The sequence below is a fragment of the Mastigoproctus giganteus genome, chromosome 1 (genome assembly GCF_048544385.1).
Source record: "Mastigoproctus giganteus isolate SK-2022 chromosome 1, ASM4854438v1, whole genome shotgun sequence".
NCBI classification, from domain to species: domain Eukaryota; kingdom Metazoa; phylum Arthropoda; class Arachnida; order Uropygi; family Thelyphonidae; genus Mastigoproctus; species Mastigoproctus giganteus.
This window is the reverse complement of record NC_143575.1, coordinates 190,409,148-190,436,523: the sequence shown is the minus strand read 5'-3', so window position 1 is coordinate 190,436,523 and position 27,376 is coordinate 190,409,148. Positions and strand designations below refer to the sequence as shown.

Here is a 27,376-nt window from a genome sequence, read left to right as displayed (position 1 = left end):
TTAATGTGATGATATGTCAATGAAGTTTCATAAGGGACTTTCATTACAATTTGAGTAACCATGTTTAGATATTATTTCCTGGTATTAGATATTATATTTTACAACAAAAGCAATAAATGCTAATTATTAAGAGAATAATAATAACTAGTTTGTAATAAGTATTATAAATTAGCATTAGCATTAGAAGAGGCATTTGATGCAAGAAAGCAAGCTTATGCAGCATCAGCCAAAAAAAAAAAAAAAAAAAAACACTTCCACTTCACCCCTCTGTTCGTTCGAAATACCTGTCCAGCTGAGCCTTAAACTTATTTAGGCTATCAACTTCCACGACAAGGGATGGAAGTCTGTTCCACCAACCAACCACTCGCTGGCTAAAGGCAAATTTCCGCACGTCTATCCTACATCTGTCTTTCCTCAATTTGAATTTATGCCCTCTCAGGTGATTATTCTGAGCGTGAGGAAGAATCCCATCAGCATTGAGCATGCTCAAACCATTCAAGGCTTTATACACCTCTATCAGATCACCTCGCTGGTGCCTAGTCTCCAGACACTGTAATTTGCAAAACTTAAGCCTTTCTTCGTAAGAGCACCCCTTTGTTCCATTCACTAATCTCATTGCCCTTCTCTGTACTCATTCCAGCAGCTCTACATCCTTCTTGAAATGAGGCCTCCAGACCTGTATACAGTACTCTAGGTGTGGCCTGACGATTGCCTCTTATACAAGGGAATAATCACCTCCTTATCCCTGCTAGAAAAATTCCTATATATCATTGACAATACACCATGAGCTACTCTTGCAGCCCATCTGCACTGCTCAGAGAACTTCATATCTGCCTGCACAACCACCCCCAAGTCCCCTTCATTCTCTACCACTGTCAGTGTAGTACCACAGAGTTGATACGTTGCTCTGGGGTTGGTAAAGTACTACACATGTTTCCCATGTGTAGTACTTTACATTTGTCAATGTTAAACTTCATTTGCCACCTCTCAGCCCATCTGCTCAACCTTATAGTGTCAGTAGTTTCCTTGATAACCCTGCCTACCTTTGTATCGTCTGCAAACTTCGATATTAAGCTTGATATACCATCATCAATATCATTTATGAATACAGAAAACAATAATGGACCCAACACTGAGCCCTGAGGGACTCCACTAATAACATTAGTCCACGATGAGCAGTGTCCATTTATTACCACTCTGTCTTCTCCCCCTCAGCCACCCCTTTATCCACAGCAGCAATTTGCCTCCAATGTTACACTGCTCCAATTTGTGCAGCTGTCTTCCATGTGCAACAGTATCAAAAGCCTTTCTAAGATCCAAGTATATAATATCAAAGTTATTCCCTGCATCCATTTCCATTGTGACTGCATCATAGTATCCAATCAAATTGGTCAGGCAACACTTCCCCTTAACAAAACCATGCTGTGTCCGAGCTATAACTGAAGTCTTGTCTAAATGATCCTGCAGTGCTTCTTTAACCAGTGCCTCCATTAATTTTCCTGGAACAGAAGTTAAACTCACAGGTCTATTATTGTTTGTGTCAGCCTTTGATCCTCCTTTGTGAATTGGGGTCACATTTGCACATCTCCAGGCCGCGGGTACCTCCCCTGAGTCCAAGGAAGCTCTCATAATTATGGCTAAGGGTTTGCTTACTTCCTCTGCTGCCTCCTTTAATATAACTGGATAGATCCCATCCACCCCGGGTGCCTTTCTTGTGTTTATCTTCAACAGTTTCTCCTCCACTTTACTCTCAGTTATTACAAGATTCGCTAGCTTACTGCTAGAGTTGAATACACCTCTGGCTTTCCCCTCTCTAAATAACTCCTCATGTGTGAATGTCGATGCAAAATATTAATTTAGTTTGTTAGCTACCTGAGCAGGATCATCAACAGTTGACCCATCGATATCAAGTGGACCAATCTGATTCATCCCCTTCCTTCTAGAGTTTACATAAGTAAAGAACTCTTTGCATCCCTTGCCAAAGATTTCTTGTAATCTGCCTTCGCCTGCCTAACCTCCTTTGTAACTTGGTTACAGATCAACTTGTATCTATCATAGGCTTCTGTGTCATGTGTTAATTTGTATGTATCCATGCATGTTTCTTCTTTGCCATATGCCTCATCAGTTCATCTAACATCCATTTAGGCCTAAACCTTGAACAATATTTCTTAGTTGGTATGTAAAGCCTAGTAGCTTTCAAGATAAGTTCTTTGAATGCTTCCTCTGCTTTATTTTGCATTTTTTGTTGGTAACATCATCAGTTGGTCCCACTGTATAGAATTTACATACTGTCTCAGTCCATCGTCGTTGCCTTTATGAAAGCAATAACCCTTCCCTTTACCTCTAATGGTAGTTACCTCTTTGAGTAAATCCCACTTCAGCACACTGTGATCACTGTCACCTAGTGGTTCATTTATCTGCAGATTCTTAATGCATGAAGAATCACTGCTGATAATCAAGAGTATTCCTCCCTCTTGTTGCCTCCCGAACATGCTTTCTACATCAGCATGTTCGTTGCCTCCCGAACATGCTGATGTAGAAAACAATCATCCAATAAATCCATAAAGGCCTTGCTAGTGTGTGAGTGACCAGCCCCCAAACTCCAATCAATATCTGGGAAATTAAAATCTCCCATTATAAGACTCTCTGATTTACTGGCCCACTCTATTTCCCTGTACAGTTTCTTATTATACTCATCAGAGTCATTAGGCCTATAGCACACTCCTACTCCCAATTTTGATCTCCCAATGCTTATGTCACACCAAACTGACTCGACACTGCACTGTCCAGCGATGTCCACTGGCTTCACTTCCTTGGATTTTATGTATTTCTTAACTAATAGCATAACCCCTCCTCCCTTCCTATCCAGTCTATCCTTTCTGTAGACGTTGTACTCCCCAAATTCCAGTTCTGCATTCCTTATATCTGTGTGACACCAAGTCTCTGATATCCCAACAATATCTGCCTTTGATGTTTTGAGCAATACCTCAAATTCATCAAATTTATTTACTAAACTCCTAGCCCCCAAACTTGGTGTACACGCAAGTATACAATCACCTATTTCTATTCTTAGCTACCCTAACACAACCCGTGTGTTTACTTGTACCGCAATGACTCCCAGTAGTCTCTGAAATATCCTGAATCTTGTTTTTCAGGCTTCTGCTCATTCCAATAGAAGCAGTGCAAGAATCTCTTTCACCTCTGCCAGTGGCTACTGTTAATCTATTCGTCTTTGTATCCCCCAAGCTAGCAGTTTGACAAAGACAATGGCGGGAATTTACGAACGGTAATATATGGACACTTAAGTATTAATCAACTTTCAAATCTTGCTGTCTCGATTCAGAATAAACTAACGATCCTTACGAGGTCTATTACAAAAATAATTTGATTTAAAAAATATTCAATAAGCGGCTAAATATGGCTAAAAAACTTCTCGTTCAGTGGAGTTGTAACTTGTGACACGTGGTTTTGATATCCTTACCGATACTTTTATGCAATTACAAGGCTGAGTAAAGAATAAATACACCAGATTAATCAGAAATATCACTAAATAATGCTATACTACTAAATTTAAATCAAAAGTTTTAGAAAAACAATAATTTAAAGTCAATAAATAAGAAAAATCCACTTAGCGGCTTTGAACACGTCTGGCCCCTACTAGCCTCGTCAGCAGACTCTAAAAATAAAAAGATAAATTTTCTTTTATCTTTTAATGTATAACTTAAATCCATTCTTTGAATTGGCTTATGTTCTATAACAGTTTCTCTCGCTACATCTGTTACTTTTGGAATAATAGCAGGATCATTCGAGTGTGAGATATCAGTATAATCTTTATCATCTTTTTCTGTAGTGGTAGAATAAATGCTACTGATGCTAGGTCTTTTTGTTTAATTCCCCTTGCATCACTGACTGCAATGAATTTGGATAAGCCCAAGGAATTTAGGGGCCATTTGAACTTTTCTGTTTCTGCCTATTTTTGCTTATTTTCAAAATTTTCTGCAATTTTCTTCAAGGGCAAAAGACTGGAATGCAAAGCGAAGGATTGATGAATTGTTTTAAGAGTTCCATTATTATTTAATTTTTCTTTCTGTTTCTTTAGATGCTTTTTTCTTTCTATTTTCTGTGCCACAGTTTTTCTTGGCCATGGTGATATAGTGATGGCAGATTATAAATTACAGCAAGAAATATTCTAAAATATAATAGAGCAGAATGGATTATTGGATACCAAATAATTTGTAAATTAATGTCACAAATTAAACTACATCTTAACTATTAAATTGAAAATAGTTTTGTATATGCTCTTATTGACTTAACATTTACATCCAACTTCAAGCATGCAAATAATGTGACAAAACATTACAACTGCATCAAACTACTTTTTATGCTGCTGGAAACTGCAAGTGCAACAAATCAAGGAGCAGTGTATACTGTATTGTTTAAAAGCTGTTTTAAAACTAAATTTTCTTCTGACCAATGCCTTAGTAAGGCATTGGTCAGAAGAAAATTTTCTTCAGTTTGTTTATTTGATTTGTGCATTAAACTAACAAGTGGTCAGGCTAATGCAATACTTTACTAAATAAGTCAACCTAAATGTTTATTATATCAATTTGAAATAGATACATGCACAAGGCTACAAGCTGCAGTTGATATTTAAGATATAAAAAATAACATTTTGGAATTCAAAAGTATATCATCAAGGGTGTCAAGACTACCTCTCAGGATTTTAAGAGGTATAAACTAAAGGTTATAATGATTTATGCACCAGCATCGAGCCATGATGATGAAGAGGTTGAAGAAATGTCAAAATTGAGAGGGACTTCTAAATGAACAGAAAACTCACTATGCTATTATTATGGGGACCACTATGCTAAGATTGGAAAGAGACAAAACAGCACAGAAAGGGAAACTATAGGAAATTTTGGAATTTGTGAAAGAAATGAAAGAGGTGAAAGACTCTTGGAATTGCAGAATCTTGAGGAATGTCAGTAATGAATACCTTTTTCAAGAAAAGGGAGAACAGAAAGTGGACATAGAAGAGTCCAAATGGATTAACAACTAATGAAATCAACTTCATCCTCACTAACAGAAGATATATTGTGAATGACGTTACCATCCTGAACAAGGATGGTAATGGAAAAAAGGCACACTTGATATACATGTAAGAAAAGAAAGGAAAAAACTGACTTGAGTAAATAATACAAAGATCTTTGATATAACAGAAGAGGAAAAAAAGCAGTATGTACTGCAATTTAAGAACAAATTTGAGATACTGCAGACTTTTCAGCCCCAAGATATCGACAAGGAATACAACAACTTTCTGAAATTGATAAAGCTTGAGAAATCTATTGGTAAAAAGAAATCCAAGGAAAAAAAAATTAGTCAAGAAACACTTGTCATGATGAACCAAAGATGACAAATGAAGATCAAGATTAACACCGACAAGAACAAAATTGAGTATACTGAGCTATGCAAAGCCATTAGAAAGAGACTCAGAGAGGATATAAGAAGATTTAACACAAGAAATGTAGAACAAGCATTAAGGGACAGCAAAGGACTTAAATCAGCAGCTATGAGCAGGAATACAGAAAGACAAACTGAAATTGAAGAATAATGATGGGGTACTTATAAATAGCAGAGAGGCATAATTCAAATTGCAGAACATTACTATAAAGAATTATAGAAAGAATGAGGAAATGGTGCCTCGAGGGAATAGTGGGGAAGGTGAATCAGAAATTAGCAGCCGACCGGGCTAGCCGAGTAGGTAAAGTACCTGCCCGGCAACCCAAAGGTCGCGGGTTCGATTCCTGCCTCGGGCTTGGATCAAAGTACTGCAAAAACCTTGGGAGGTGCAATATGGCCACAGAAGCCGATGCGCCAACAACTACTAAATCAAAAAAAAAAAAAAAAAAAATTAGCAACACACACAACATACTCGATATCCTTTGTGATGAGATGGAACATGCATTGAAAAAAATGAAGAATCAGAAAGCCCCAGGTGAAGATGAAGTTACTGTAGAATTGTTAAAATTGGGAGGAAGAGACATGATACAGAAACTGGCAAGACTCTTCACAAAATACATTTGGAAAGACATGATGCCTAAGGAGTGGAATAATGCAATCATAATTTTGCTGCATAAGAAAGGAGATAAATTAGAAATTGGAAATTATAGACCAATTAGCTTGTTGTCCCACATCTACAAGTTGTTGACAAGAGTCATTACTAACAGATTAGAAAGACTACTTGATGAGAATTAGCCAAAAGAGCAAGCTGGCTTTAGGACAGGATTCTCAACTATAGATTACCTTCATGAAATGTTGCAGGTAATGGAGAAAGCAAATGAATATAAAACACCTGGCATTTGTGTATTATGCAAAGGCATTTGACTCCATACAGCATAAGGCAATGTTTCGAGCACTGGAAAGACAAGACAAAAATAGCCCAACACATTATGATTTTTAAGAAAATACATGAGAATGCTACTTCCTTTATTAGAATGGACCAAGATGGTAGGAAATTTAAAAGTGAGAAAGGAGTTTGAGAAGGAGACATATCTCCAAAGCTGTTTCCTGCTGCCCTTGAAGAGGCTCTCTAAAGATTAGACTGGTCACAGAAAGGAGTCAATGTGAATGGAGAGTACCTAAACCTAAAAATTTGCAGATGACATTGTGGTCATAAGCCACAATCCCGAAGAATTAGAAGAAAATCTTAATCAGTTGTGCAGAGTTAGTAAGGATTTTGAGCTAAAGATGAATATGGTAAAACAAAAGTAATGATGAACAAGTATGCCACAAAAAGGGATATAATCATTCATAGAGCAGTAATTGAAATGATGGATTCATATACTTATCTGAGACAAGTCATTAGGAAGCCAGGAGAAGAATATGGCTGGAAGCCAAGAGAAGAAAAAATTTCTGATGGATAGCATTCAGGAAATATAGTCACAAACTGAGGAGCAATATCCCAATTTGTTTGAAACGTAAAATAATGAACCAATGTATACTTCCCACCATGACTTATGGAAGTGAAACTTGGGCACTCACCAAAAGAATGGAAGAGAAGCTATAAACTACACAGTGAAGAATGGAATGAATTATATTAGTAATCAGACTGTTAGATAAGAAGAGAAACAAATGGATTAGGCAGAAAACATAAATCGAGGACTTTCTTATCAAAACTAAAGAACTGAAATGGACTTGGGCAGGACACATAGCTCGAAGACATGATGACAGATGGACTAAGAAAATAACAGAATGGTTCTCAAGAGGAGCTAAAAGAAAACCTGAAGACAACAATGGAGATGGAACAGATGAAATTCACAAGGTTGTTGGTAGTAAATGGATGGCCATTGTACAAAACAGAAGGAACTGGAGAGGCTTCATCCTGCAGCGGATTGAAAATGGCTGACAATGATGGTGATGATGCAGGCAGCTTTGGACTCAGAGGAGATTCCTTTGAATTCGAGGAGTGCCGATGCATAAAAGCAGTTCTAAGAATGAAGTTGGTAATTACAGACCAGTTAATCTAACTTCAGTGGTAGTAAAAATCTTAGAGGCAGTGATTAAGAGTGCAATCCAAGGAAATTTAGAAAAATATGGCATTCTGAAGGACACACAATATGACTTTGTTAAGGGTAAATCATGCTTAACTAACTTAGTAGGCTCTTTTGACACAGTTATTCATGAGCTGGATTTAGCGAATAATTTCAACATAGTTTATTTGGATTTTAGCAAAGCATTTGATTCAGTTCTTCATGAGAGGTTACTGTATAAGCTTTAACAGATTGGGAGTACTGGTAAGATTCTAAGATGGAATCCTGGGTGGCTGCAGGGCAGAAGACAGAGGGTTGTGATTAGCATTAGCATTAGTAGAGGCATTTGATGCAAGAAAGCAAGCTTATGCAGCAGCATCAGAAAAAAAAAAAAAAAAAACCCACTTCCACTTCACCCCTCTGTTCGTTCAAAATACCTGTCCAGCTGAGCCTTAAACTTATTTAGGCTATCAACCTCCACCACAAGGGATGGAAGTCTGTTCCACCAACCAACCACCCTCTGGCTAAAGCAAATTTCCGCACGTCTATCCTACATCTGTCTTTCCTCAATTTGAATTTATGCCCTCTCAGGTGATTCCTCTGAGCTAGAGGAAGAATCCCATCAGCATTGAGCATGCTTAAACCATTCAAGGCTTTATACACCTCTATCAGATCACCTCGCTGGTGCCTAGTCTCCAGACACTGTAATTTGCAAAATTAAGCCTTTCTTCATAAGAGCACCCCTTTGTTCCATTCACTAATCTTGTTGCCCTTCTCTGTACTCGTTCCAGCAGCTCTACATCCTTCTTGAAATGAGGCCTCCAGACCTGTATACAGTACTCTAGGTGTGGCCTGACCATTGCCTTATACAATGGAATAATCACCTCCTTATCCCTGCTGGAAAAATTCCTGTATATCATTGACAATACTCCATGAGCTACTCTTGCAGCCCGTCTGCACTGCTCAGAGAACTTCATATCTGCCTGCACAACCACCCCCAAGTCCCTTTCATTCTCCACCACTGTCAGTGTAGTACCACAGAGTTGATACGTTGCTCTGGGGTTGCTTTTTCCCATGTGTAGTACTTTACATTTGTCAATGTTAAACTTCATTTGCCACCTCTCAGCCCATCTGCTCAACCTTTCCAGATCCTGTTGCAGCAGCATAGTGTCAGTAGTGTCATTGACAACCCTGCCAACCTTTGTATCGTCTGCAAACTTGGACATTAAGCTTGATATACCATCATCAATATCGTTTATAAATACAGAAAACAATAATGGACCCAACACTGAGCCCTGAGGGACTCCACTAATAACATTAGTCCACAATGAGCAGTGTCCATTGATTACCACTCTCTGTCTTCTCCCCCTCAACCACCCCTTTATCCATAGCAGCAATTTGCCTCCAATGTCACACTGCTCCAATTTGTGTAGCAGTCTTCCATGTGCAACAGTATCAAAAGCCTTTCTAAGATCCAAGTATATAATATCAAAGTTATTCCCTGCATCCAGTTCTTTTGTGATTGCATCATAGTATCCAATCAAGTTGGTCAGGCAAGACTTCCCCTTAACAAAACCATGCTGTGTCTGAGCTATAGCTGAAGTCTTGTCTAAATGATCCTGCAGTGCTTCTTTAACCAGTGCCTCCATTAATTTTCCTGGAACAGAAGTTAAGCTCACAGGTCTATAATTACTTGTGTCAGCCTTTGATCCTCCTTTGTGAATTGGGGTCACATTTGCACATTTCCAGTCTATGGGTACCTCCCCTGAGTCCAAGGAAGCTCTCATAATTATGGCTAAGGGTTTGCTTACTTCCTTTGCTGCCTCCTTTAATATAACTGGATAGATCCCATCCACCCCGGGTGCCTTTCTTGTGTTTATCTTCAACAGTTTCTCCTCCACTTTACTGCCAGTTATTTCAAGATTCTGTAGCTTACTGCTAGAGTTGAATATACCTCTGGCATTCCCCTTGCTGAATAACTCCTCATGTGTGAATGTCGATGCAAAATATTCATTTAATTTGTTAGCTACCTGAGCAGGATCATCAACAGTTGACCCATCAATATCAAGTGGACCAATCTGATTCATCCCCTTCCTTCTAGAGTTTACATAAGTAAAGAACTCTTTGCTGTTTTTCTTTGCATCCCTTGCCAAGGATTTATCGTAATCTGCCTTCGCCTGCCTAACCTCCTTTGTAACTTGGTTGCATATCAACTTGTATCTATCATAGGCTTCTGTGTCATGTGTTAATTTGTAAGTATCCCATGCATTTTTCTTCTCTGCCATATGCCTCATTAGTTCATCTGACATCAATTTTGGCCTAAACCTTGAACAATATTTCTTAGTTGGTATGTAAAGCCTAGTAGCTTCCAAGATAAGTTCTTTGAATGCTTCCATTTTGAATTTGTTGTTGGTAACATCATCAGTTGGTCCCACTGTATAGAATTTAAATACTGTCTCAGTCCATCGTAGTTGCCTTTACGGAAGCAATAACCCTTCCCTTTACCCCTAATGGAGTTACCTCTTTGAGTAAATCCCACTTCAGCACACTGTGATCACTGCCACCTAGTGGTTCATTTATCTGCAGATTCTTAATGCATGAAGAATCACTGCTGATAATCAAATCAAGAGTATTACTCCCTCTAGTTGCCTCCCGAACATGCTGATGTAAAAAACAATCATCCAATAAATCCACAAAAGCCCTGCTAGTGTGTGAGTAACCAGCCCCCAAATTCCAGTCAATATCTGGGAAATTAAAATCTCCCATTATAAGACTCTCTGATTTACTGGCCCACTCTATTTCCCTGTACAGTTCCTTATTATACTCATCAGAGTTAATGGATATTCTTGAGATTGGTGTAACGCCAGCAGTGGGGGCCCCTCCGGGATCAGTTCTTGGACCGCTGCTGTTTCTCAGTTTCATAAATGACATCAACGAAGGGATAGAAGGCATGATGTCAAAATTTTGGAGATGACATAAAGAATGGCAGTGTTGTTAATGATCAGTGCCCAGCAGCATCCCTTCAGGATGACTTGAACAGACTTCAAAGATGGGCAGAGAAGTGGCAACTAGGTTTCAGTGCTGCTAAATCAAGTTCTTTTACTTGGGGAATAGCCACTCACAAATAAATTATACACTTGGTGTGGTTGAATTAAAAACAGTGGAAGAGGAAAGGGATCTGGAAGTTACAATACAGGCAGATATGAAGTTTTCTGAACGGTGTAAACAGGCAGCCAGGAAAGCTCATGGTGTCCCATCATGATTTATCGAATGTTATCCTGTAGAGATAGAGAGGTCATAATCCCACTGTATAAGGCAATTCTAAGACCACATTTGGAATACTGTGTTCAAGCAGGGCTGATGCTAGGGGTGCACAAGTGAGGCACTTGTCATATGTGCTGCCTGAAATAGGCGCTGCTAGATGCACTACTGCATATATATGTGTGTTAAGATACAAATGAATTAGGCACCATTACAAGGTTTTACTTCAGGTGCCAGCAATGCTCGCATCAGCTCTTTTTTCAGGTATGGAGACCTCATCTGAAAAAAATACATTGAGCTTGTTGAAAGGGCCCAAAGATGGGCAACTTGATTGGTGAGATCAGTAGAAGGACAGCCATATGAGGAAAGACTCAGATTATGTGGGCTACAGAGCTTGGTAACTAGGCACCATATGTGGTGACCTGATTGAGGTTTACAAGGATTTGAGAGGGATCAATAAAATGAAAGAAGGTGGAATTCTTATTGTTATAAAGAATTTCAGAACTAGGGGGTCATAAATTCAAATTACAGGGCTTGAGGTTCAGATTAGATTGTAGGAAGTTTTCTTTTGCCCAGTGAGAGATTGCTGGAACAAGTTGCCCTCACAGGTAGTCGAGGCTGACAGTTTCAATAAATTCAAAGGTCAAGTGGATGCTTACTTATGTGTGGAGTAAAGCATATAATTTGAGTTTTCTTATCTACTTGAGGGTTTTTTTTTTTCCAGTGTGACAATAGCCTTTGGCTTCTTTGCACTATATGGCAAAAACCAGGCATACATATGTATATGTATGGCTGGTTTTTCCCTTAGTAATCCTAACATAGCCCATATATTTGTTTTCCCATAAGGATCCCCAGAAGGCATTTCGATCTCCACACTTTGCAGGCTTCTGCATGTCCCAATGCAATAATCAATTTCACTTCTGCTTACTAATGCCATTAAATTTCTGTGCATCTTCCCAAACTAATGTTATGTCTATCAGTTTCTAACTATATGCCTGTCTCTGTAAATCAGTCTCTCCTGTCAACAAACACACACCATGGGGAGAAATATTTTACTGCTTGATCCTTGCATAGTGTCTCAAGGACCGAATGGATTATCAAAACTCTCATCATGTATTCCCTCCTGTCATGGCTGGCCAAAACTCCAACAATTTTAAATTTAATTCTAACTCATGGCTTTTTCTCAATGTTTCTATGTACTTTTAAGAATATTCTCATATTGCCTATTTTTAATATTATTGATACCAATGATATTAAAATTAGGTGTGCAACAATATCACCTTTTGTGCCCTTAAAAGATTGAGAGTCACCAACAAAATCTACTTCATATGGATCCATTGTCTTCTGCCTTTGGAAATACTGCTATGCTTCATGATGTAAGAGAGTGAACCCTAGCAACTGCAAACATGTAGCAAATAGCACATACTATAATGCCTTGACTCATTGGGAAACCTTCCCAAGCCAAAGTATTCCCACTATAAGTGCTCTACACAGAGACATGATTTTAGTTTAAATTTAAAGTAAAGATACCATGCTAAGCTATGAAGAAAGTAATTACAATAATAATGCTGCCCTGTTCTCACGGTATGTGACAGTAGTATAAACTTTGAGTTCAGCTAAATAAAGTTCTTGCAATATAAGAATGCCATCAGCGTTTAGCTGATGGCATTCTTAACTAACTTGCTCTGCTGCCTGATGGATAGAAATACTTGCAATATGGCCTTGTATCATAAAACCTCTTTGGAAGGGATCTAGGATTTATTCCCTCTTTGAGTGCTGCTGAATCTTCTATCCTCTTATGTTTTCTCCCACCCTCTCTCATATAAATGGATATTCAGTACTGACACTTACCTGACTGTAACCTTTAAAATAGCTCATTGTTTCTTGAATTTCATATTTTCCAGAACCTTCTGGACAATAAGATAAACAAAATATTTTTCAAGGTTTTTTTTTTTTTTTAACAAGAGTTTTTTTGTTTAAAGTAGTATTCTTAATTGAACTACTTTTGTAGTGACCATTGTTCAGTGTTTACTGTTAGTTCTTACAGTCAGAAAAGTGAAGATGAACAGTCGGATGATACAGATAGTGAAAAACTAGAAATGAGAAATGTTCCACAACCTAGTGTCAAAAGAAAATTCACTGGACATAGGAATGCACGAACCATGGTAAGTATGCAGTTTAATTAATTTATTTTTTCACTTAAATATTGTGTATGAGCTATCACAGTAATTTGTTATATTAACCTTTCTTAACGAAATGTGATTTCTCAAAAGTTGCTGAACTCTCTATATCATACATTTAGATATTCAGTTAGTTATTGTTCAGCCTAGGTGTTTTTGATATCCATGATTATTGTGGTTGTTTTCAAGGTCACTTCTTCCTCACTCTCACAGACCATCTCCTTATTACTTTTCTAAACAATTTTCCTTCATATTTATATTTTATTTCCTTTAATGTTGGTTAATAATAATCTGTGTCTAAAACATAATATCCGTTGTTAAGGTACATCAAACTTGCAAATATACATTGCATATACTCTTCTCTTTAAGGCGCCTCCATAGTCAGGTGGGCAGGAGCAGCAGTGCGTAGCACACGCTTCTTGGTTAGACTGGGGTTCGAGCCCATGACCACCAAATACGGAGGATGCAAAAAAGTCAGGGAATGACCACCACATATAGCCGGAAATATATATGGCCTTAGTTGCTAATGCTCCTAAAACCAAATAACAATAACGATTCTTCTCTTTTATCCCATGTATTTTTCAATAATAGTTATATCCATAAATTTACATTATGCCTAAAACTTACTTAATGTAAAATATGTAATTAAAATATGTAAACTAATTACTTACTATTTGTAATAACCATGTACAGCCTTATCTATCTTACCTATTATTTTATGTCAATACAAAGCAAAAATGAAACTGATTCTGTACCAGTGATATGCATGTGCTAAAGGGCTTTAGCCCAGACACGATAGGAGGGAATATATGATGAGAGCCTTGTCGATCAATTCGGCCCTGGAAAGATTGTGCATGGCTCAAGGGGTAGAATTTTTTTCAGCCTGGACTGTACTTGTTAACAGGAGAGATTGCTTCTACAGGGATGGGATACACTTAAATAGAAAGGGTGCAAGAATATTTGCTGATGCTATCGAGGCAGTGTTAGGTGGATCGGAAAACTGCTAGCTTGGGGGGAGACAAAGACCAATAGATTGACAGTAGCCACTGGCAGAGGTGAAAGAGATTCTTGCACTGCTTCTATTAGAATGAGCAGAAGCCTGAAAATCAAGATGCATGATATTTCAGAGACTGCTGGGAGCCATTGCGGTACAAGTAAACACATGGGTTGTGTTAGGGTAGCTAAGAATAGAAACAGGTGCAGGTATACTTGCGTGTACACCAATGCTAGGAGTTTAGTAAATAAATTTGATGAATTTGAGGTATTGCTCAAAACATCAAAGGCAGATATTGTTGGGATATCAGAGACGTGGTGTCACACAGATATAAGGGATGCAGAACTGGAATTTGGGGAGTACAACGTCTACAGAAAGGATAGACAGGATAGGAAGGGGGGAGGGGTTATGCTATTAGTTAAGAAACACATAAAAACCAAGGAAGTGAAGCCAATCGACAACATCGCTGGACAGTGCAGTGTTGTGTTGAGTCAGTTTGGTGTGACATAAGCATTGGGAGATCAAAATTGAGAGTAGGAGTGTGCTATAGGCCTAATGACTCTGATGAGTATAAGAAACTGTACAGGGAAATAGAGTGGGCCAGTAAATCAGAGAGTCTTATAATGGGAGATTTTAATTTCCCAGATATTGACTGGAATTTGGGGGCTGGTCACTCACACACTAGCAGGGCTTTTGTGGATTTATTGGATGATTGTTTTCTACATCAGCATGTTCGGGAAGCAACTAGAGGGAGTAATACTCTTGATTTGATTATCAGCAGTGATTCTTCATGCATTAAGAATCTGCAGATAAATGAACCACTAGGTGGCAGTGATAACAGTGTGCTGAAGTGGGATTTACTCAAAGAGGGAACTACCATTAGGGGTAAAGGGAAGGGTTATTGCTTCCGTAAAGGCGACTACGATGGACTGAGACGGTATTTAAATTCTATACAGTGGGACCAACTGATGATGTTACCAACAGCAAATTCAAAATGGGAAGCATTCAAAGAACTTATCTTGGAAGCTACTAGGCTTTACATACCAACTAAGAAATATTGTTCAAGGTTTAGGCCAAAATGGATGTCAGATGAACTAATGAGGCATATGGCAGAGAAGAAAAATGCATGGGATACTTACAAATTAACACATGACACAGAAGCCTATGATAGATACAAGTTGATATGCAACCAAGTTACAAAGGAGGTTAGGCAGGCGAAGGCAGATTACGAGAAATCCTTGGCAAGGGATGCAAAGAAAAACAGCAAAGAGTTCTTTACTTATGTAAACTCTAGAAGGAAGGGGATGAATCAGATTGGTCCACTTGATATTGATGTGTCAACTGTTGATGATCCTGCTCAGGTAGCTAACAAACTAAATGAATATTTTGCATCAACATTCACACATGAGGAGTTATTCAGCAAGGGGAATGCCAGAGGTGTATTCAACTCTAGCAGTAAGCTACAGAATCTTGAAATAACTGGCAGTAAAGTGGAAGAGAAACTGTTGAAGATAAACACAAGAAAGGCACCCGGGGTGGATGGGATCTATCCAGTTATATTAAAGGAGGCAGCAAAGGAAGTAAGCAAACCCTTAGCCATAATTATGAGAGCTTCCTTGGACTCAGGGGAGGTACCCATAGACTGGAAATGTGCAAATGTGACCCCAATTCACAAAGGAGGATCAAAGGCTGACACAAGTAATTATAGACCTGTGAGCTTAACTTCTGTTCCAGGAAAATTAATGGAGGCATTAGTTAAAGAAGCACTGCAGGATCATTTAGACAAGACTTCAGTTATAGCTCAGACACAGCATGGTTTTGTTAAGGGGAAGTCTTGCCTGACCAATTTGATTGGATACTATGATGCAGTCAAAAAAGAACTGGATGCAGGGAATAGCTTTGATCTTAGAAAGGCTTTTGATACTGTTGCACATGGAAGACTGCTACACAAATTGGAGCAGTGTGACATTGGAGGCAAATTGCTGCTATGGATAAAGGGGTGGTTGACGGGGAGAAGACAGAGAGTGGACACTGCTTATCGTGGACTAATGTTATTAGTGGAGTCCCTCAGGGCTCAGTGTTGGGTCCATTATTGATTTCTGTATTTATAAATGATATTGATGATGGTATATCAAGCTTAATGTCCAAGTTTGCAGATGATACAAAGGTTTGCAGGGTTGTCTAGGACACTACTGACACTATGCTGCTGCAACAGGATCTGGAAATGTTGAGCAGATGGGCTGAGAGGTGGCAAATGAAGTTTAACATTGACAAATGTAAAGTACTACACATGGGAAACAGCAACCCCAGAGCAACGTATCAACTCTGGTAGAGAATGAAAGGGACTTGGGGGTGGTTGTGCAGGCAGATATGAAGTTCCCTGAGCAGTGCAGATGGGCTGCAAGAGTAGCTCATAGACTATTGTCAATGATATACAGGAATTTTTCCAGCAGGGATAAGGAGGTGATTATTCCCTTGTATAAGGCAATGGTCAGGCCACACCTAGAGTACTGTATACAGGTCTGGAGGCCTCATTTCAAGAAGGATGTATAGCTGCTGGAACGAGTACAGAGAAGGCAACAAGATTAGTGAATGGAACAAAGGGGTGCTCTTACGAAGAAAGGCTTAAGTTTTACAAATTACAGTGTCTGGAGACTAGGCACCAGCGAGGTGATCTGATAATGGTGTATAAAGCCTTGAATGGTTTGAGCATGCTTAATGCTGATGGGATTCTTCCTCTATCTCAGAATAATCACCTGAGAGGGCATAAATTCAAATTGAGGAAAGACAGATGTAGGATAGACGTGCGGAAATTTGCCTTTAGCCAGAGGGTGGTTGGTTGGTGGAACAGACTTCCATCCCTTGTTGTGGAAGTTGATAGCCTAAATAAATTTAAGGCTCAGCTGGACATGTATTTCGAACGAATGGAGGGGTGAAGTGGAAGGTTTTTTTTTTTTTTTTTTTGGCTTATGCTGCATAAGCTTGCTTTCTTTCATCATATGCCTCTGCTAATACTATCTGAAATCAAAGTTTTGATATGGTGAATTCTTAGTTGTCTGATTTTTCAGAAATTGTTCCTTCACAGTATAGTATAATCTTGGTAATTCATCACTAAGGAGCCCTCATGATTATGATTAATTAAATAACATGTGATAAATTAATGGAATATAGTACTTAAAAATAAGAATAACATAAATTTCCAGAAGAGAATAAATTTCAAGAAAAAATTTTATTTAATGAAATTTTTATAGTAAGACAGTATTGTATGCAATATTTAATTTAAATAAACTTCTGTACTTTTAGAACAGATTTACTATTTGATTATAATTTTTTGTCCAAGCAGAAATCATTTCAAATTCTTTATTATTAACTGTTTTTAAAGAATTTCTAATTGTTTTGAGTGTATTAATTGCATCATTTCTACTCACAGCTGATTTTGGTTTTGTCTGTCTTCTCTGTCATTCTGTGTCTCAGAGATTTCAAGTGCTGCTGTGAGTCATCGTGGAAACAAGTAGATACATGGGTTGTGTTATGGTAATGGTAAACTAAGAGTAAGAACAGGTGAATAAATCCTTGCATAGCACTAATGCTAGGAGTGTTATAAATAAATTTGTTGAATTTGAAGTACTGATTAAGTCATCAAATGCATACACTGTAGGGATATCTGAGACATGGTGTCACTCTCACACCTAAGGGTTGCAAAGTTTGAATGTGGTTAAACAGCACATTAAATCTAAGGCAGTGCATCCAGTTGACATGGGTGGCAGTGCACTGCTCAGTCAGTTTTTAAGCACTGGGAAAATGAGATTAGGAGTGTGTTATAGGCCTAATAACTGTGATGAGTATAACAAACAGCTATACAGAGAAATAGAATGGGGTAGTAAATCAAGACCTTTGTAGATTTATTGGATGACTATTTTCTACAGTAGCACATTAGCTAGGCAACAAGAGGAAGCAGTATTCTTGATCTGATTATCAGCAGTAATTCTTCATGCATTGAGATTCCAGGTAAAAGGCAACAATTTTTTTTTTTTTTGTTTTTTTTGTTTTTTTTTTGTATGCTTGGAACAGCTTACTTAAGGAATTCTATTAACTAAACAATCCAAATTTTTGCATAGTATTTCTTATTTACTATCTTTTCTGACTGGTGGAACAAATTCCTTGTGAATCATTTCCCTGCTACTGAAGAACGTGATCAACTTTACTTTTTCTTTTCTTTTTTTTTTTTTAAGCAAAATTTATTTTTTTGAAAGTGTGTTGATCACATTTCCATGCTGTGGCACTTTGTTTATGGATTGTATTAAAAACAAAGAAACTTTATAAGCTTACACTTGCTGCATGAAACAGATTTTAGCATGAAACTGAATTCAAAAATGCTATTAACAAGGAACCGAAACTTAAGGACATGTTTAATCAGGTTTAAATCAAGAGTAATAATCAAGAGTAATACTTTCTGTAGTATAACAACAGAAAGTATTACTCTTGATCTGATTATCAGCAGGACTCATCATACATTAAGAATATCCATATAAAGGAATCACTAGGTGTTTGTGACCATAATATATGGATGTATGATACACTTAAAGATCAGCAACTATTGTCAGCATTAAAAGAAAGAGATGTTATTGTTATTTGGTTTTTAGGAGCATTAGCAACTAAGGCCATATTGCTCCGAGGATATGCGGTGGTCATTCCCTGACCTTTCTGCATCCTCTGTATTTGGTGGCTCACATGCTCGAACCCCGGTCTAATCAAGAAGCATGTGCTACGCACTGCTGCTCCTGCCCACCTGGCTATGGAGGCGCCATAAAAGAAAGAGAACTTTGCTTACATAATGGTGACTACAATGGTATCAGACAGTTTTTAAAATTTTTTCATTGGGACCAACTGATGTTGCTACCAACAGCAAATTCTAAATGGGCAGCATTCAGGGAAATAATCATAGAAGGTGCTACTGTTTTTATACCAACTAAGAGATATTTCAAGTTTAGGCTTAAATGGATGTCAGGTGAACTTAGAGACTAGTGGCAAGGAAGAAAAATGTGTGCAATGCTTATAAATTAGCAGGAGACTAAGGGGTTAGGAAAGCTAAGTTATATTATGAGAAGCCCTTGGCTAAGAATGCAAAGAAAAATAGCAGAGAATTCTTTACTTATGCTAGCACTAGAGGGAAAAGGATGAACAACATTGGCCCACTAGATATGAATGGCAGAATTATTGATGAACCTGTTTACATTGTTAGCAAATTAAATAAATATTTTGCATCTACATTCACACATGAAGAAATTTTTAGTGATGGGAACACCAGAAGTACAAGTTTTGAATGGAGCTAAATGATTTTGTTATAACTGAATAAAATAGAAAATAAATTGTTGAAAAGTAAATAAATAAGGCACCTGAGGCTGTTCAGATTAGCCCAGTTATATTAAAAGAAGCATAAAAGATAAGAAAACCCTTGGCTTTAATTATGAGAGCATTAATTGGATTCAGGTGGAACGTCCTATTTATTGGAGGTGTGTGTGCAACCGTCTCCTACTGACAAACAGATCAAAGGGCATTGATCAATTTCAGACCTGTAGGCTTAACTTCTGTTCTAGGGAAAATAACGAAGGTAGTTAAAGACGTATTGCTTGGTAGTCTTAACAGGAATTGAATTATATGGAAATCACAGCATGGGTTTGTTAATGGGAGGATCCTGTCTGATCAATCTGATTAGCTAATATGATAAGGTGACAAATAAACTAGATGCAAGTAATAATTTTGACATAATTTTTGCTACTGTTCCTCACATAAGATGCTATATAAATTAGAGCAGTGTGGCATTATGGGCAAGTTACAGCTTTGAATAATGGTAGAGTGGCAGAAGACAGAGGGTTGTTATTAAGTGGGCACTGCTCTTCTTGGACTAATGTTATTGGTGGAGCCCCTTCACGGTTCAGTGCTGAATCCCTTATTGTTTACAGTAATTATTAAAAATATTGATGAAAGGGCATATCATGCTTATTGCTTATGTTTGCAGATGATACAAAGGTTGGAGTGTTGGCAGGGCAGTTAATGACAGAAATCAAGTAATGAACACCTGGTCATGATAGGCCTTGACATCAAGAAAGCTTTTGATACAACCTGGAGATACAGTACCTTACGAGTATGTGACTTATTTTGTCCAGCAATGCAAATCCATTTACTGAAATTTATTGACAACTTTTTTGGATTGTTTGAAAACTAGGCACTTGCAAGGAGATGAGATTGAAATGTGTAAGGCTTTAAATGAATTGATTAAACTTAATGATGTGGGTATTCTGATTGTTTCTCAGACAATTCACACAATGGGACATGAATTCAAATTGAAAAAAGAATGGGTGCACGATAGATATGCAAAAATTTGCTTTCAGTCAAAGAGTAATTGATTGTTGGAACATACTACCATCTGGTGTTGTAGATGTGGATAGTTTGAATAAATTTAGCTAGAATTATCGGATTGACAGATCAGGTGGCTAGTGGGTTTTTTTTTTTTTTTTTTATATTTTTGGCTTATGCACTACTGCAGCAAGACCTAGTTAAATTAGGCCAATAAATGATAAATGGCAATTGAGAATTAACATTAATAAATTTAATGTACTATATATGAGCAGCAGTAATCGCAGAATAATTTACCAATCAGGTGACAATACACTCAAGGTGGTGGAGAATGAAAGCATTAGCATTAGTTGAGGTATATGATGCAAGAAAGGAAACTTATACAGCATCAGCCAAAAAAAAAAAGCAAAAAAAAAAAAAACCCCCCTTCCCATTTCACTCATCCAGTCACTCCAAATGTTTGTCTAGTTCAGCCTTAAATTTATTTAAGCTATCAGCTTCCACAACAGATGGAAGTCTGTTCCAACAATCAACTACCCACTGGCTAAAGGCAAACTTCCGCACATCTATTCTACAACTGTCTTTCCTCAATTTGAATCTGTGTTCCCTTAGGTTCTTAGTCTGTGCATGCGGAAGTATCCCATCAACATTGAGGCTGCTCAAACCCTTGTATACCCTTCAAGGCTTTGTATACCTCAATCAGATCACCTCCAGATGCTACAATTTGCAGGACTTAAGCCTTTCTTCATAATTGCACCCCTTTGTGCCTCCCACCAATCTTGTTGGCCTTCCCTGTACTCGTTCTAGTAATATACTTCCTAAAATGAGGTTTCCAGATCTGTACACAGTACTCAGGGTCTCTGCTAGCAAAATTCCTATATATCATTGACAAAACTCCATGACCTGCTCTGGCAACCCATCTGCACTGCTCAGAGAACTTCATAAAGAGACCTAGATTAATTATACAGTCTGACATGTAGATCTCTGAGCAGTGCAGATAGGCTGCTAGAACAGTTCATTGGGCCCTGTCAATGATATCCTGAAACTTTAATCATAAAGGACAACCTGAAGGTGATTATCCCATTACAAAAATTAATGGTTAGGCCACGTCTTGAGTACTGTATACAGGTATAGAAACCTCATTTTACAAAAGTGTACATCTTTTGGAACAGGTTCAGAGAAGAGTAACCAAATTAGTTGATCACACAGAGGGGTTACTCTGAAAAAGACTTCAGTCTGCAAATTGCAGTATTTGGAATTCAGGCAGTTACAGGGAGACCTGACTGAAGTGGTTAAGACAGATGGATTGAATAAACTTAATGATAATGGTATTCTAACTTTTTCTCTGATAAACACACATAAGGGAACAAACTTCAATTGAAGACAATTGGATTGAGTGTGATCTGCAGGAAACTTTGCAGGAAGTAATTCATTGTTGTGACAAACTGCCATCAGGCATTGTAAAAGTGGGTAGGTTGAATAAATTTAAGGAAGAATTAGTATTAGTAGTGGCAAATGATTCAACAAAGCAAGCTTATACAGCATCAGCCAAAAAAAAAAAAATCCCATTTCATCCATTCCCTCCAATAGTTTTGTCTTGGTCTTTCTTGAATTTATTCAAACTATCAACAGGGCTATCAACTTCCACAAAAATGTACGGCAACTTGTTTTAGCAATTAACCACCTGTTGACTGAAGGCAAACTTCCACATATGGGAAGGTTTTTTTTTTTTTTTTTGGCTCATGCTATATGAGCTTGCTTTCTTGCATCATATGCCTCTACTAATGCTAATTTGAATTTCTCCTCATGTGCATAGTCTGCACAAGAGAAAGAATCCCATCAGCATTGAGTTTGCTCAAGCCTTTCAAAGTCTCAAACACCTCAATCAGATCAGGTATCTACTCATGAGCCACTAAATTTGCAGAACTAAAGCTTTTCTTGGTAAAAGTATCCCTTTGTCCCCCTTACCATTCTCATTTTTCCTCTTTGTACTTGTTCCAGCAGCTCTACATCCTTCCTAAAATGAGGCCTCCAGACCTGTATGCAGTATTCAAGATGTGGCCTGATTATTTCCATTATATAATCAGATAATCATCTCCTTTTCATTGTTAAAAAAAAAAAAAAAAAAAAAAAAAGTTCCTGTATAGCATCAACAAAATACCATAAGCTGTCCTGGCAGCCTGTCTGCACTATTCTGAGAACTTCTGACTGTACTCAGTGAATTGAAATGCATTTAAAAAATGTTACCAGTAACATTAAGAGCAATCTCACAAGGCTCCAGGCAATTACAAATGATTAAAATCTTTTTTTTGTTCTAACATCTGGTTTTCTTAAACTGAGTTGGTTCTGACACACAATTGTTAAAACTTTGGATTTTAATTTCAATTTCAGTTTTTCCAGTGATGCAAGGAAGCAAGCTCTTACAGTATCAACAAAAAAAAAAAAAGAAAAAAAAAAGACAACACTACCTACCTGTTCTTTAGCTTAAATTTATTCATACTATCCACTTTCTACAAAACCAGATGGTAGTTTTAACAATTAATTACTCTCTGGCTGAAAGGAAATTTTGCACATCTGTCCTGCAGCCATCCTTTTTCAATTTGAGTTTATATCCCATTGTGTGCATTGTTTGAGAAAGAATTAGAATACCAGTTTCATTAAGTTTAATCTATCTATTTAAAGCCTTGCATACCTCAATCTAATCTCCTTGCAAGGGCGTCCTTTCCAAGCAATCCAAAAGTTGTCAGTGAATTTCAGTAAATGGCTTTGCATTGCTGGATGGTACAAGTCACACAAGATATTATATCTCCAGATTGTATCAAAAGCTTTCTTGATGTCAAGCTGTTCAATTCTAAGGAGAGCATTATGCATTATCTTTCTATACATTAAAAAAGTTTTCCTCCTAGTGATATCGATAGTTTGAGGTTTAGAGTATATGCCCTTGAAGAAATTAATACGAGGGGCCCGTAAAGCCCTCAGCTGCCCAACTCAATGCCAGCACTCATCCTGTGCAACAGGCAACACAGCGACAATCTCCAAGGTAGACTGTGCTGGTCCCACAGGAAGTAGTTATTGTTGGTGACTCTATTGTCAGGGAGATGGGGAATATATTATGCAAAAAGGATACGTGGAACGGGAAGAGGGTATGTCTGCCAGGAGCAAAGGTTGACATTGTAGGGCAGATATCATCTTTTAAGAGCACAAAAAGTGATATTGTTATACACGTTGGCACTAATGACCTTGAGAGTGAGCAGATTTACTTAACAAGTGCAGATCAATGCTGAAAAAAGTCACGAGTTAGGGTTAAATTTGAAAGTATCTGCAATTCTGCCCAGACATGATAGGAGGGAGTATATGATGAGAGCCTTGTCAATCATTTCAGCCCTGGAGAGATTGTGCAATTCTCACTGGGTAGAATTTTTTTTTCAGCGTGGTCTGTGCTTGCTAAGAGGAGATACTGCTTCTACAGGGATGGGATATACTTAAATAGAAATGGTGCAAGAATATTTACTGATGCTATCGAGGCAGTGTTAGGTGGATAGGAAAACTGCTAGTTTGGGGAATACACAGACTAAAATATTAATGGTAGCCTGCAGGCAGAGGTGAAAATGATTCTTGCACTGCTTCTATTATAATGAGTAGCAGCCTAGAGAGCAAGTTTCTGCAGATTTCAAGAGCTGTTAGGAGTCATCATGGAACAAGTAAATACATGGGCTGTGTTAGGGTAACTAGGAATAAGAACTGGTGCATGTATACTTGCATTTACACCAATGCTAGAAGTACAGCATATAAATTTGATGAATTTGAAGTGCTGATCAAGGCATCAAAGGCAGATATTGTTGGGATATCAGAGACATGGTGGCACACATATGAGCAATGGAGAATTGGAATTTGGGGACTATCAGGCGACACAGAAGCCTACAGCAGATATAAGCTAGTCTGTAATCAAATCACAAATGAGGTTAGGCAGGCAAAGCAGATTACGAGAAATCTTTGGCAAAGGATGCAAAGGAAAACAGCAAAGAGTTCTTTACTTATGTAAACTCTAGAAGGAAGGGGATGAATCAGATTGGTCCACTTAACATAAGATGGTTCGACTATTGATGATCCTACTTAAGTAGCTGATAAACTGAATGAGTATTTTGCATCTACATTCACACATGAGGAGTTATTCAAGGAGAATTCCAGAAATTTATCAAACTCTAACAGGGAGCTAAGTGATTTTATAATAATGGAGAGCAAAGTAGAGGAGAAATTGTTGAAGTTAAACTAAAAAAGGCACCTGGGGTGGATGTAATCTATCCAGTTATATTGAAGGAGGCAGCAAGGGAAGTTAGCAAACACTTAGCCATAATTATGAGAGCATCCTTAGGTTCAGGGGAGGTCCCCATGGACTGGATAATTGCAAATGTATCCCCAATTCACAAAAGGGGTTCAAAGGATGACACAAATAATTATAGACCTCTTAGTTTAACTTCTGTTCCGGGGAAAATAATGGAGTCAGTGGTTAAAGAGGTGATACAGGATCACCTAGACAAGACTGCAGTAATAGTTCAGACTCAGCATGGGTTTGTTAAGAGGAAGTCTTGTCTGACCAATTTGATTGGATACTGTGATGTGGTCACAAAGGCACTGGATCCAAAACATAATTGTGATATCATATACTTGTATTTCAGGAAAGCTTTTGATACTTGTTGCACATGGAAGACTTCTGTACAAATTGGAGTGGTATGGCATTAAGGGCAGGTTGCTGCAATGGATAAAGGGATGGTTGAGTGGTAGATGGCAGAGAGTGGTAATAAATGGACACTGCGCTATGCCGACTAATGTTATTAGTGGAGTCCCCCAGGGTTCGGTGCTGGGCCCATTGTTATTTTTTGTATTTATCAATGATGTTGATGAAGGTATCGGGCTTAATGACCATGTTTGTAGATGATACAACAGTTGGCAGAGTTGTAATGACACTAAAGACTGTATGCTACTGCAACAGGAGCTAGAAAAGTTAAGCAGATGGGTTGAGAAGTGGCAACTGAAGTTTAACATTGACAAATGCAAAGTACTGCTTTTGGGTAAGAGTATTCCAAGAGAAATGTACCAACTGTGTGGTACTACACTTAAGGTGGTAGAAAATGAAAAAGACCTGGGAGTAATTTTGCAGTCAGATATGAAGTTTTCTGAGCAATGCAGACAGCCGGCCAGAGCAGTTCATGCGGTCTTGTCAATGATATACAGGAATTTTGCTAGCAGGGATAAGGAGGTAATTGTCCCTCTGTATAAGGCTATGGTCAGGCCACGCCTTGAGTACTACATACAGGTTTGGAGGCCTCATTCTAGGAAAGATATAAATCTGATGGAATAAGTACAGAGAAGATCAGTGAGATTGATGAGAGGAACAAGGGTATGCTATTATCAAGAAAGGCTGAAGTTCTGCAAATTGCAGTGTCTGGAGATCACCTTGCAGACAACTGCAAGGTGATCTGATTGAGGCATATAAGGCATTTTGGGATTCTGCAGGGATTCTTCCTCTCGGTAAGATTGTGTATATAAGGGGGAATAAATTTAAGTTGAGAAAAGAGAGTTGTAGAATAGATTTATGTAAATTTGCCTTTAGCGAGTGGGTGGTTGATTTCTGGAACAAACTTCCATCTGTCATTGTGGAAGTTGGTAGCTTAAATAAATTCAAGGAAGAACTGGACAAACTTCTGGAGTGAATGGACAAGTAAAATGGGAAGGAATTGCTTTTTTTTTTCTCTTTGGCTGTTACTGAAAAACTGGCTTTCTTGTATCATATGCCTCTACTAATGCTAATTATATCTGTCGCAGTAATTAGGCCTATAACATGCTTTTACTCCTATTTTGTGGTGCCTCTGTAGCCAGGAGCAGCAGTGCTGACACACGCTTCTTGATTAGACCAGGGTTTGAGCCCGTGCACACCAAATACGGAGGATGCGGAAAGGTCAGGGAATGACCACCGCATATCTCCGGGAGCAATATGGCCTTAGTTGCTAATGCTCCTAAAAAAAAACCAAACCTATTTTAGTTTCCCAGAGTTTTTGTCACACAAACTGACTCAAAATTGCACTGTCCAGCTGCATCATCTGGGTGTCCTGCCTTAGATTTTATATGCTTTTTATCCAAAAGCATTACTTCTCCCCCTCACTCCTCTGCCTGGTCTATCTTTAAACTTTGCCCTCACCATATTCAAATTCTGCATTGTTTGTGTGAGTGACACTATGTTTCTACTATCTCTACTATATCTGCATTTTTTTTTTTTTTTTTGACTTAACCAATACTTGAAATTCATCAAATTTGTTTGCTGTACTCCTGACGTCAGTGTACAAACAAGTATACATGCACCTGTTTTTGCTTTTAGTAACATGTATTTGTTTATCCAACGATGTGATGCCTAGCAGGCTTTGTAATCTCCGATATATCATTTCGGGTTGCTGTTTGTCCTAATAGAAGCAGTGCAATTATTACTTTCAACTCCTCTGCCTGTGGCTACTGTTAATCAATTAATCTGTTCCAGCCCAGGCTAGTAATTTTCTAACCCACATAATGTTGCCTCAATAGCATCAGCAAATGTTTTTAGTATTAGTATTAGTATTAGTAGAGGCATTTGATGCAAGAAAGCAAGCTTATGCAGCATCAGCCAAAAAAAAAAAAAAAAAAAACCCACTTCCACTTCACCCCTCTGTTCATTCAAAATACCTGTCCAGCTGAGCCTTAAACTTATTTAGGCTATCAACCTCCACCACAAGGGATGGCAGTCTGTTCCACCAACCAACCACCCGCTGGCTAAAGGCAAATTTCCACACGTCTATCCTACATCTGTCTTTCCTCAATTTGAATATATGCCCTCTCAGGTGATTTTTCTGAGCTAGAGGAAGAATCCCATCAGCATTGAGCATGCTTAAACCATTCAAGGCTTCATACACCTCTATCAGATCACTTCACTGGTGCCTAGTCTCCAGACACTGTAATTTGCAAAACTTAAGCCTTTCTTCGTAAGAGCACCTCTTTGTTCCATTCACTAATCTTGTTGCCCTTCTCTG

General features: G+C 38.1%; 1 protein-coding gene across 3 annotated transcripts in view; it reads left to right on the top strand.

The window, feature by feature from the left end:
- Positions 1 to 27,376, top strand: part of LOC150091388 (DDB1- and CUL4-associated factor 6-like) — a 405,008-nt gene that overhangs the window by 299,617 nt on the left and 78,015 nt on the right. For 2 of the 3 annotated variants that reach the window (XM_090375313.1, XM_090375299.1), the window contains exon 15: positions 12,829 to 12,955. In XM_090375313.1, the coding sequence (XP_090231439.1) occupies positions 12,829 to 12,955 (127 nt within the window). The remainder of the gene's footprint in view (positions 1 to 12,828; positions 12,956 to 27,376) is intronic. The other variant, XM_090375305.1, reaches the window with a different exon arrangement.